This window comes from Carex rostrata, chromosome 15, assembly GCF_964058835.1.
Source record: "Carex rostrata chromosome 15, lpCarRost1.2, whole genome shotgun sequence".
NCBI lineage: Eukaryota > Viridiplantae > Streptophyta > Magnoliopsida > Poales > Cyperaceae > Carex > Carex rostrata.
The window spans coordinates 3,035,803-3,049,078 of NC_135932.1; the positions used below are offsets into that span (position 1 = coordinate 3,035,803).

At 32.5% G+C, this 13,276-nt stretch overlaps 1 protein-coding gene across 1 annotated transcript; it reads left to right on the forward strand.

The window, feature by feature from the left end:
* The first annotated feature begins 7,512 nt into the window (after window positions 1-7,512).
* On the forward strand, window positions 7,513-11,642 carry LOC144566422 (serine/threonine-protein kinase SAPK7-like). Its single transcript, XM_078316437.1, has 9 exons — window positions 7,513-7,797; window positions 7,912-7,986; window positions 8,101-8,202; window positions 8,291-8,344; window positions 8,440-8,532; window positions 8,661-8,753; window positions 10,700-10,804; window positions 10,932-11,030; window positions 11,127-11,642. Exons 1-9 carry the CDS (start codon window positions 7,678-7,680, stop codon window positions 11,460-11,462), a joined length of 1,077 nt encoding a protein of 358 aa, XP_078172563.1. The 5' UTR covers window positions 7,513-7,677; the 3' UTR covers window positions 11,463-11,642.
* The last annotated feature ends 1,634 nt before the right edge of the window (window positions 11,643-13,276 follow it).

The window sequence follows — 13,276 nt, forward strand, 5'->3', positions numbered from 1 at the left end:
TTCCTGGAAGTCCTGCTTCCAAGTTCTTTTTCTAGCTTCCATTATGGCGGCTCTCCGTAGGATGAAATGCATGCGTTATATATACTCTTAAGATATTTCCAGCAGATCCTATCACATACTTTTCTTCGGAGATACACTTCTTGTAGAAACTATCCAATAATTTTCACAGAATTGATCACTAGACCATTCCGCATGGACTAACCGTGCAATCCATGTGATCTTATTACGTGCAATCGAATTTGGCAGATAGATAAACTATCTTTTCAAAAAATGTTTGCTAGTTGCTACACGAACGAAGGAAAAATACTAACCGGAACTCCATAATCTATAATTGTATAGGAAATAACTTATAAACAGATAAAAACCCTTTCAAGCGGCCATTTTGTGCCATGTTACAAGATACCCAGATCCATTAGTGTACCAAAGAAATCAAGCACATGTAAAAATAAAAAAAAATATAAATAGTACTCATTTGGTGATAAGGTGGACCCTAATCTTTTTATTGGTGATAAGGTGGAGAATTTATGATTGCACATGCAAATATGATAATTAATGAAGCAACTCATTTGTCAAACACATGGGACAAATTTCAGGTCACATATAAGATATTAATAAACAGTTTAAGAAATAGGAATCATGTAATACCATGCTCCATGCATGTCGCAATTTCATGATCCGTATTTTTCTTAAAAAATAGAGAATATATATATACTTGTTATCTGTTTGGTAAATTCCTTCGACTAAAGTTTGCCTCGTCATATATTTTTATATTTCTCTATTAAATCAATATTAATTTTTGATGTTATGTATATTGTAAATTGTAGAGAGAAAAACAAGATCATACTATCGTGAATTGATTCTTTTTATTGTCCGATTTTGTCATTTGTAATATGTCTTAAATCCTCTCTCACGACTTCACATTCTCTGTAAAACTTTTTTTCTTTTCCTTTTAAAAAAAAAAAAAAAAGACTTATCTCAAATCCTGACACAATGTTTCTTGCACAACCAGAGAACTTCAATTCCTCACTTATTGCATGTGTTCTTGATAGTCAATATACACTTTGGTTCAGATTTGAGCTGAACTAACTTCATAAATATTTCACCTCGTTGTCTCTCTAAAATAAAATCAAACATTTATTATTATTAAATGAGTGAGGCAACACGTACGTATTTGATATATTTATTATTTTGAAAGTCTAAATAGTTGATCTGAACCGTTCAATATAATTTTCATATAAAAATATATTTGTAGATCAAAATTTTTATATTTTTTTTTTTACAAACTACTATTTTTGGGTAGGTAGAAAATCACTATTTTTTATGCTTTCGAATAGTCTACAATCATAAATCAAGTAATATTTTACTAATCTAAAAATAAAACAGTAAAATAATTTTAAAAAAATATATAAATTGGTTTGCATGTACATATTCACATAGAAATCGTGTTAAACAATTTAGATTTTAAAAACACATATATTGATCCGTAATATAAACTAATCCATGCTATACATAATACTACTGTAGCCTCACTCCTATTAAATTCATAAATTAGTTAAATTTTATATTATTTCCGATAAATTTCAAAAATAAAAAATCTCATAGTGGGGAAGATAAAATATTAGAGTTCACCTTGAAATTTTAACATCATGAGATATTGTATTCTACAAGGAAGATAAAATATCTACTTTAATAGACAATATCATTACTCTTCTATTCGAAGGAAGCAAATGATCCCTTTGAGCTCAATACATATCCCTATAATTCCGATCACTCCTCATATACTCACCATCACTGTGTACATGGTCAATTATGACGCTGACACTTTTTTATACAGTTTATTTTTTTCTAGATTTATGCATTCAAATTATAAAGAGTGAGGATATGCATATTACATATGTTCCGTGGATTTATATTTTGTTTTCAAATTTAGATAGTTGATTCGAATTGCTTAACATAATATTCATATGAAAATATAATTAGAGATTAAATTATATATTTTTTTATTTTTTTTACTATTTATTTAGATATGTAAATATTACTACTTTTGAGTAATCCTAATTTTAAATCAAGTATTTTCATATATTTAAAATGGTATAAAAATTATAAAAGATGTAAATTTGATCTCTGAGTAGATTTATATATATAAACAATGATATAGAACCATAGCAAGGATTGTTGTATAATATACATGCATATCACTCTAGCCTCAGTCAATTATAAATAACTCAACCATATTCATAATAACATTAATCACACGAGACGAGATGGGCTATGGTGCATTGCAATGCATGAAGGGGTTTGTGCATTGGACCATAAATATAAAATTCAAAATCCAAATGGCCGATCCAAACCGTTCATCTTGTTCTCCATATTAATATGTGCTTGGAGACCAAATTTTACATTTTTCTGAATTTTTTTACTATTTATTAAGTATTTTACAAAATTGTTGATCCAACGGTGGCTGCTGATTTTACTGTTTTGTTAAGCCACCGTTGGATCAACAATTTTGTAAAATACTTAATAAATAGTAAAAAAATTCAGAAAAAATGTAAATTTGGTCTCCAAGCACATATTAATATGGAGAACAAGATGAACGGTTTGGATCGGTCATTTGGATTTTGAATTTTAGATTTATGATCCAATGTACAAACCCCTCCATGCATTGCAATGCACCATAGCCCATCTCTTAATCACACAACATATATATATAACAACAATTTTAACAAAAAAAGTTTCCAACCAGCACAAGATATTCAAAATCAAAGATCACATCCATATCTAGGCTCTTCTTCCTCTTGCCCTACTTCAACATAATATAATTCCATAAATAAATGATCATAATTAAAATCTAAAGGAGAAATTGACACTACTTATGAACAATAATATTTGAATCATATGCCATTTCAAATAGTAAAGGATAACTTGTGCACTGAACTCGACCTCTAGCCATCTAACATCAAAAGATAAAATTGTGATACCATTTCCTACCATTTTAGTAATACAAACATCATAAGATATTCAGGGGCGGACGCAGGATTTTTGTCAGGGCGGGGTAATAATCGGATGCAAATAGCTTATTGGGTTCAAACTCAATAGCTTATCGGGTACAATTCAACATAACAAAAAAAAAATACCAATCAATATAATAAAAATCCTAAATTACTTGAAAAAAATCAACAATTCAACATTTATAGGAAATTTAAAATCAACATTTTGGTTCAACTTGGCAGCCTCTGCCTTTGAATTCAAAAAAAAATAAAAAATAAAAACATTTTGGTTCAACTAATTTTCGCTATTTGGGATCAGCGCCTATTTGGGCTCCGCTAATTTGTTTCGCTCAGAGTTTATATGGGCTTCGTTCCGTCTATTAGAATTCCAAAATGGGCTACAGGGGGGCAATTTGAATTCCAGGGAGGGGCAGAGGTCCGAAAAGCAGATTTTTAGCACTATTTTTGAAAATCCAGCGGGAGGCAGCTGACCCCTGTGCTACAGTAGATCCGCCCCTGAAGATATTTTCTCTTTACACACTCCTTGCCAAAAGAAAGAACAATCAACTTGGAGATATCCGTCTCCCATATCTAGATTTCATTATATATATCTTTCCACAATCCATTAATATTTGGATCATAATATCTTCAAGAGATCCTGCTTAACCCCTAATCCAAACAATGTCATCTGAACCAAAAGTGCCTTAGAAGAATTAGATTCAAAAGTACTTGCTTAATTCCATCAATATTAAATGGAATTTATAAAGTCAAATTTCATAATATCTGTTGACTGTTCACTACTAATTAATTCCGGCCCCATACGTGGTATGAAACTATTATGTCAGAAGTGTCTCAAATATTTATAAATAATTTGTAACATGATTTGTTTAACACAAGTGGATCGTAGACAGTAATACCATTAATTTCTAAGAAAAGAATAATATTTTTTTGTACCATTAGTTGTTGCATAAAAGTACTTTGCATTTCAATCTCCCTCTGTAATTATTTCTAACGAGCTCGTGTTGTCAATATATACCTCCTCTAGGGGTGGAAAAAAAAGCTCGTGGCTCACTTAGCTAGGCTCGGTCTGAAAACAAGCAACCACGAACCTCTCTTTTTAAACTCGAACTATTATGTTGACTCACCTGTTTTGAAAACGAACAAATCGCAAGTTAAATCTGAGTTGATTCAGCTCAGCCTCTTTATATATACATCATGTCTAAATCTCTCAAACTTCGTGAATTAATTATGATTTATATATATAACTCATCTAACGCCCTTTTTTGTTTCTCTCCTAAAAAAATTCTTTCTTTTTAAAACTAACATTTTTTGAGTTCTTGACGCTTAATCCATTAATCGTAAAGAAATATTTTACATCCACTTTTTTTTCACACAATTTTAATGTCCGTAAGCCTGAAATTCAATCTAACCATTTAATCATGAATATATATATATATATATATATATATATATAAATACGGGGTAGAAAAAGAAAACAATTTGGTAATCTAGAAATACTGCAAAATCGAATTAAGGAGCAAAGAGGGAAATCATGTGAGCCTCCATTTCATTTCTAAAGTCGGCAATGCGGCAAACATCGTATTATCTTTTGTTGCGATCCCATGAACATGGATCCCCAGTTTTGTTAAGAACCGAGGTATTAAATTGTGGCGGTCACATTCCTGATTAGTGATTGATTAGTGATTACTGCGGTTTGATATTCTAGGTGTGCTGCTCCAGGAGCAGCGACTTGTTTATATGTGAAACTGGAAACTAGGTGCCTACTCTTACATAGATGCCCTCCTCTTATTTGAAAATAGAGCTTTCTCACTGAAATTCTTTTCATATGTACTTTTTAATTTGGATAAAATATCACCTCCATTCTCCCAAGTCCCAACTTTTTAAGACTTGCAATAGAAAACAATTTTAAACTTAAAATTTTAATAATCACTTCCAAATGTAATCAATAAATAACTATAATTAACATATCATATTGTTGTTTTTGAAAAAAAATGTCACAAAAATTTGGGAGTTCCCTCGGAACAAAATAAAACTGTTCAAATTCCAACAACAAACAATGAAGAGGATAACTAGTCCAAAAACTCAATACATGATAGTTGATTTGAATTGTAAATTTCACACTAACACTATTTGTTTTTGGATATTTAGTACTTCAAATATTTGTGATGTTATAATATATAAAATTTATGTTTTTCAATTTGAAGATAAAAATTATACTTATTTTCCAAGAAGCTTTTACAACAACTTTACAACACATAACTGTCTGCAACATACTTCCACAATTAATTTTATACGTCGTTGAATTTCACAATTTCACAACATAATTTTGTAACAAAATAATGGTTTTGATTTTTAACTTTTATTTTTTTTCACAACAAAATAGAGAGTAAGTTCAATTAAATGTCTAGCACTCTTTTACAAAAAAAATCAATACTGAACAGAAATAAGGTATTGTGCTTATTTCTCTTTACAAATGTCAATGGTAAATGATACTAATTAAATTACAAGCTGACGGCTAATTATCACAAATTAAAAGTTTGTAGTAGCAATTATTAGAATTAGATATATGACATTTGTTTTTGTCACGAGGAAAAAAATTGTGAGAATGCTGAAATATTTTTATTATATGTTTAAAATTTTAGATCTAAAATTACTACTACACATGAATAATAAAATTTCAAAGGAAACATCTTTTTAGATAGATCAAAAGTGTTAAAACATAAAATGCATTCATTAATTAAATTTAAATAAGTCTACAATTTTATTCTGTGAAGTAAATTTTGAAATGCTTCCGTGATCAGTGTCTAAACATTTTGCAGTGTTATAACATGTCTTCATAGATCTTTGAAAGTTCAGCTTTTATCATTTTAACTAACAATAAGAGGGGAATTCTTTTATTTCAGAATGTATTTTAAAAATATATATAATGACTAGTGGTTATATATGAACAATAAGAGTGAAACAGTTTAATTTTTCAGAAATATATGAAGAACCATTCAAATTTGGAGTTCTGATCGTTATATTCCAACTTCTCATATTAAATCAAATCATACATTATAAATTGACATAAATTTGGAAGTTGCCACGCTTCTTATTAATCATCTCTATAAATTTCGAGAAGATCTGAATTCTTCAACTGATTTAAATTTAGACAACCTCATCCCTCATAGAATACTCACTATCAAATTCTTTCAAGTTCCAAGGGTAAAACTGAAAAATGTTTTACTTATTATTAAGAAATAGATGGAATTAGACATTTGCTAACGGGTAACGGGTAGGACGGGTAAAGAGGTAGGTCGGGTATGGGTAAAATCCGTAACGGGTATACGGGTAATTGGGCCAAAACCTATATCCGGTCCGTTTATTACCCGTACCTGTTGCGGGTTGACGGGTACGGGTATCCGGGTACGGGTCCGGTCCGCACGTTTTTTTTTTTTTTTTTTTTCCTGTTTTTTTCAAAAAAATTCAAATTTTTTTGAAGTGAAACGGGTCGGGTACGGGTAACGGGTACGGGTATGCGGGTAGATGGGTACGGGTAACGGGTACGGGTAGGCGGGTAGATGGGTACGGGTAGGCGGATACGGATTGGCGGGTAGACGGGTACGAGTACAACGGGTTATTTTTTAAATCATGTTATCCGGTCCGTTTATTACCCGTACCTAGGGGTGAGTAAATCGCTCATAACTCGTGAGCCGCTCATAACTCGCTCATTAAAAGCTCGTCTAAACTCGCTCATTTATCCGCTCATTCAAACTCGCTCATTAACAACTCGCTCATTTACTTAATGAGCGAGCATGAGCATGATCCAACTCGCTCATAACTCGCTCATTAAGCATTTGCCATATCTAATCCTTGCCACATTTAATCCTATGTAATTATGTCTCATTAAGATTGATAAATAGTAAGCATAGTTTCATATTTGATCTTGTGTAATATAGTGAGCACAATGTAACATTTAATCGTGTGTAATATACTAATATTCATAGTTTCATATTCATTTTTTTTTGTAAATCGGCAGAACCAAAACCTCCGCCTAAATCTCAAAACAAGTAATAGTCATAACAACTCACTCATTTAAATGAATTATGACAATTTGTTGGATTTTGTTATGATGACTTTTAACAAATTTTGTTATGCTTGGGCACACTATATAATTTTGTTATGAGTGATAAGTCATAACTCGTGAGCCGCTCATAACTCGCTCATTAAAAGCTCGCTCATTTAAACTCGCTCATTAACAACTCGCTCATTTACTTAATGAGCGAGCATGAGCATACCCTAACTCGCTCATGCTCGCTCATTAATCACCCCTACCCGTACCCGTCTACCCGTCTACCCGTTTGTACCCGGGCAACGGATACGGGTACCACGGGTAACGGATACGGGCCGGACAAAACGGGTTCTACCCGTTCCGGGTTTAGCAAATGCCTAGATGGAATCAAATCCCATGGGACCCACACGACCACACTTCTTTTTAATTATATAAAAGGAGAACACTCTTCGTGGTCTACTTAGTCAAAGCTTCAAGTCTACGTATTCTCCTCCTCCGTCTCTCCTCCTCGCTACTCCCTACACCTCCTTGCATCTTTCACTGTTGCTCCCTCCCAAAACCTCAAATTACCCTCTGGTCTCTTATAAATTTCATCGATTTAGAACTAAAGAGGTACCCATGGAGAAGTACGAGCTATTGAAGGACATCGGCTCAGGCAACTTCGGTGTTGCGAGGCTAATGCGCAACAATGAGACCAAAGAGCTCATTGCGATGAAGTATATTCCCAGGGGCCAGAAGGTAATTAATTTTCTTCAAATTTTCCCATATATTTCCTTTCATTATTATTATTTGCATGCATCTGATTTTATTGATAATCTCTCTCTCACACACACACTCACTCTCTCGGCGCAGATAGATGAAAACGTGGCAAGAGAGATCACAAATCACCGTTCATTAAGGCATCCAAATATAATCCGCTTTAAAGAGGTTACTACTTAAAATTTCAATTTGTACCATTACCATACAATTATCACTTTGAAAGTTTAAACTTTAAAAAGCATAATTATTCTTTGTTCTTTTTTTTTTTTTTTTTAATTCTAGGTCGTGCTAACACCGACACATCTAGCAATTGCAATGGAGTATGCGGCCGGTGGTGAACTTTTCGATCGAATATGCACCGCTGGACGATTTAGCGAAGACGAGGTTTTCATAAATTTTTATTTATTTTATATTTTTATATTTTTTTTTTCTGAATTACAGTATTTTATGAAAATTTATTGTTTCTATCCAGTCTAGGTATTTCTTTCAGCAGTTGATTTGTGGTGTCAGCTACTGCCATTTCATGGTAAGTAAGACTGAAATTAATTAAAGAGCAAAACAAAAAATGTGTTGCTATAAAAAATTGATTACGCAAATATAATAAGTACCTGGGTTTCTCAGAAAATTTGCCACAGAGATTTAAAGCTTGAGAACACGCTGTTGGACGGGAGCCCAGCGCCACACCTCAAGATATGCGACTTCGGCTACTCAAAGGTTAGTTATTTTCCAATTATAACCTCGTAATGTCGTGTGAAATTATTTAATTAGATAATCCGTATCAAATGGTGCATGCACCTGGCTTCATTGTTTTTTTTTTTTTCCTCTCGTCTTTTTTGTAATAGTCGTCTCTTCTACACTCCAAGCCGAAATCAACGGTGGGTACGCCCGCATATATCGCGCCGGAGGTACTATCTCGACGCGAATACGATGGAAAGGTTAGTTTCGTAATTTTACCATGCTCCTCTTATCTTCTTTGCACTTTAGTTTCTCTCTTTCTCTGCGTGCGCGTTCGGATCTGTTTGTGGGGTCCGATTGAGTTTGATTGCCGGGTCCGTTAAGTCTTGTATCGTTGGGCTTTGGCTGTTCACACGTGTGGTGCTCTTAAGTTTGCACCAAGAACACGTGGATGTTGGAGAGGTTTCAGGTTGGTGGGTTCCACATATAGATGACGTAATGCTATAGTACACTGTACACTTGGATTGCCACGTCATCCAATGGTCAGAAATTGAGGCCCTTCTGACCTGGGATTTTGGTTGATGCCTGGTGGCAAATGAAAAAATGTATACTTAAAATGAAAAAGAAAAATCTATTGATAGGTTTTCTACAGAATTTTTTTTTTCTTTTTCCCCTCTTGAAGTTAGTCCGATTTAGACCCAAAAATTTCCAGCAATTGATGTAGTTCGCCCCCTTTAAACTTTTTTTTTGGTTTAATCAATGCGTAAGATTACTGCATTTGCATTTGATTAAGTTGATTTTTAATTTGGTTCAATTAGGTCCGATGAATATTTTGTAATTTCCAATTGGTCGCATGTGCATGCTGACTTGTCTTGTGCAAAGAAGGGGATATTGTTAAAGGCCATATTGAATTGCATACTGAAATTCCATGGGCTTATTTATTAACCCGATAAAAACTACGAGCAATGTACAATGTTAAGGGGATGATTGAAGTCAGAAAAATAAAAATAAAAACGAAGAAAAATGTTTGACAATGTAAATGGACCAAGTGCAATAATTTTAGCAAAATATCATTTTTCTCTGATTTTTTATGCAAGGGTAGTTTCTGTTATCTTTAGAAAGGGTTCACATCTATTGGAATGATTTTATTTCTGGCTAATTTTGAAAATATGATATGCCACAGCCCACAAGTATCATGCATAACCAAAACTCCCAGATTATTCTTCTCTGTTTTCTTTTTTGTAAGAATATAGTAGGGAAAATCTCATCAATTTACGTAAGTAAAGATCATTTGAACCAAAAAGTTATATAAAAATGCAATATATATATTTGATGATAATGCCTAGACTATTTACTAAATCATCATACTACCTTCATTTTTTTTTCCTCTTGTTTGCGTTGCACACAAGAAAATCTTTAACACCCTAATTCAAAATATATTTTTTTGTTTTGTTTTTATATAGATATGTAGATGCAGTGTAAAATGCTGTGTGCAGGTCTAAAAATTAGATTTGAAGTAATTGAAAGCTGTTGGTACCTCCATACCACTTGTTCCCAAAAAAATTAAGTTTCTGTTTTGCTTTACATAGAATAATCAAAATTTATAAAATTTCAACTAATAAAACAAGTGTTTGGGAGATAAATTGAAGGGCTCTAATTGAATTTTCAAAAGCACAAATGATTGTGGGGGTAGAAATTGAGTCGTGGGGAACTTGAAGGTTAGCTGTGTTTCCATTTGAAGTGTCATTTTCAAACTGTCTTTATCAAATATGAAATTTTCATTCTTCTGGAATGCATGAATCTACCTTGTATTTTCTATTTGTCTGCGTTAATTAGCACACATTGATTTCGCAAAATCATGATAAGGTGATAATGTGTGAATATTTCCATTAAAAGCTTGTGTCATCTAGTAGCATCCTTATCATGTGTGTCATTTCAGGTTTTTATTGCACCTGGTTTATTAGCCTACCGTTTTCCAGGAAATTCACTAGTTTGTGTATCATTATATTTCGTTAATATGGTGCATTTATTCAAAGAAAAGAACTGTTTGTTTGTCCTTTTGCCAGTAGGTGATCAATGGTGAGCATCTTAGCTAGTTCCTGTTGAGTTGATAGTTATTTATTCCTAAAATGCACCATAATTTTTTTTCTTTCCTTGTTACTTTATTTGTGACCTCATGCATGATATGTTTATCGTTCATGAATAGATGGCAGATGTGTGGTCATGTGGTGTAACCCTTTACGTGATGCTTGTCGGAGCATACCCATTTGAGGATCCAGATGACCCGAGGAATTTCAGGAAAACAATCGGGGTATGTAATGCATCTGACATTATTATTCTTGTTCTTTTCACTCTTTTTGTTATGTTGATCGGGTACGATTTCATAATTGTCTTATAATTTCCAAATCTTATTGCACGTGTATATATTGCATTTACAGAGGATAATGTCAGTTCAGTATGCAATTCCTGAGTATGTCCACATTTCGCAAGATTGCAGGCAACTCCTTGGTCAAATATTTGTTTCAAAACCCACAAAGGTACTGCATGATTTAATTAAACCTTTATTCATCAATAATTCCTCGATGATCCTGTTGTAAAATTGTTTGGAGTTATTTATTTTCTCCATTTGACAGAGAATAACAATAAGAGAAATAAGAAATCATCCCTGGTTTCTGAAGAACCTTCCAAGAGAACTGACTGAGCCGGTACAAGCAGTGTACTACAAGCAAGACATTGGGGCGCCAACCTACTCACTCCAAAGTGTAGACGAAATCATGAAGATCATCGAGGAAGCAAAAGAGGTGCTGCATTTGTCAACCCGCTTATCAGGATTTGGGATCATTGAAGAAGGGGAAGAGGAAGAAAATCAACAAGGGAATAAGGAGGAGGAAGAAGAAGAAGTAGAAGAGGATGAGTATACTAAGACTGTTAGAGAGGTGCATGCTAGTGGAGACTATTCAATTATGTGATGTGCTCTTGAAGGAAAGGTGTCTTGAGAATTAGACTAGTGGTGAAAATTGCAAGTTGGGTACCTTTTTTTCCTTTTCTCGTTATTTTTTTTTGTTTATTTTATGGGAAGTATGAAAATGTGTGCTTGTGTTAATAGATTTTTTTAAAAAAAAAAAAAAAAAATTAAGAATCTTATTGTTCAGCTGGTTTGGATTACTATCTACTTCGAGCACAACTAATTCGAAGGACATGTAGATTTTCCATGAGAATTTCAATTTAATGACCATCTGTAAAACAGAAATATTATCAATCCATGACAAAAAAGTATTATGTCGAAACAAAACTATTTCCACAAAACTGAAGTTATATTGTAAGTAAATTACCACACTTTTCATATTCTTCAACATGTGACCATGGATCACATTATGAGATTAACAAAACAACATGTGGCACTGAAACCTCTATTCAAATTAGCACTAATAAATTTCAAATAAATCTATTAGTGATATTCGAGAAAAAAAAATTCGTACAAAAGATCGAGTCGAGGGCTCGAGGCCCATTCACAGCCCAATTTATGAATAGATTATTAGGAATATTATTGCATCTTCATAACTTCTAAATTTGAAAGGGAGGCATATAATTAATTCCAAGTTGGTCTATTAAGAACTCTGATACGGTGAGTAACTTTATATTTTTTATTTAAAAAAAAATATGATTTCAATTTATTTCTAGCATAATTTAGACTAAAATTATAAACTTAAAATGAAATTTGCTCTGTCATGCTAGTCGCATCACACACAGGATCCACAGTGCCACAGGTAATCTGATTCCTTCTAAATGGAACCATCGAAACAGAACAAGCCGCACCCCACAGATGTAATTTAGATTGAAAAAAAATATATATGTTTTTGACCAACTAAAGAAAGATGCTATTGAACGGATTTTGGAAAATGAACATATATAGTATATGCGATTGGAAAAGAATAGAATACAATCAGGGACTGATATGCTTTACATATTGAATATACATATTGAGTCTAGTGTTCAGCTAGATTTCTCGTTAATGTGGCATACTAGAGGTGTTTTGCGGCCATGAATTTAATCCTAAATTTTTTTAGGCTTTTGCTATTATGGCGACCACCATGTCTAAGTTGCTTGAGTTTCGCTCTTGAGATGACAATCGTTAGTAGAGGAAAATGAAAATGTGAAATGAAAAGGAAAAAAAAAATGTTTTTGAATAAATAACTAAATTGGCGCATTATTGGATAGACATCAATATTATCAGTCATTGATAAAAAGTATGTGTGAGAGATAGAATGATAGCACAGTTAGTTAGAAAAAAAAGTCATAAAATTATGATTTTATCCAAAGATCGAGAGTTTGAGATTTTGCTCATGACTTCCAAGCTTATGTGAAAAAAAAATTTAAGAAAAAAAAAGTATGCGTGGAAACAAAATATAAGATTGACAATTTCAATAACTTAAATTAACTTTAGATAAAGTACACTTTTCATATTTATTCAACACAAACTCATTCCGGTCATCGGCAACATGTGACATTGACACCTCTAATCAAATTTGCACTAATTAATTTCAAATAAATCTATTTTAGTGAGAATTTAGAAAGAAATAAAATATAACTGGGATAATCAATTATCGATTTCTTTGTTCCAGAAGAAATGCATAAAATAGAAAGAATCATTCATTCAACAATTATTTTCACAAAATAATATTACAATAATAAATTGAAAACCAATTTACAAGACTCAACTTTCTTAAATGCACCTTTAATTGAAAACCATTTATTATTACATCTACATGAATATTTCGATATA

Coding starts and splice junctions, on each gene's coding strand:
- LOC144566422 (XM_078316437.1), top strand. CDS start 7,678: ATGGAGAAGTACGAGCTATTGAAGGACATCGGCTCAGGCAACTTCGGT. Junction 7,798..7,911: donor ATATTCCCAGGGGCCAGAAG/GTAATTAATTTT, acceptor CTCTCGGCGCAG/ATAGATGAAAACGTGGCAAG. Junction 7,987..8,100: donor ATATAATCCGCTTTAAAGAG/GTTACTACTTAA, acceptor TTTTAATTCTAG/GTCGTGCTAACACCGACACA.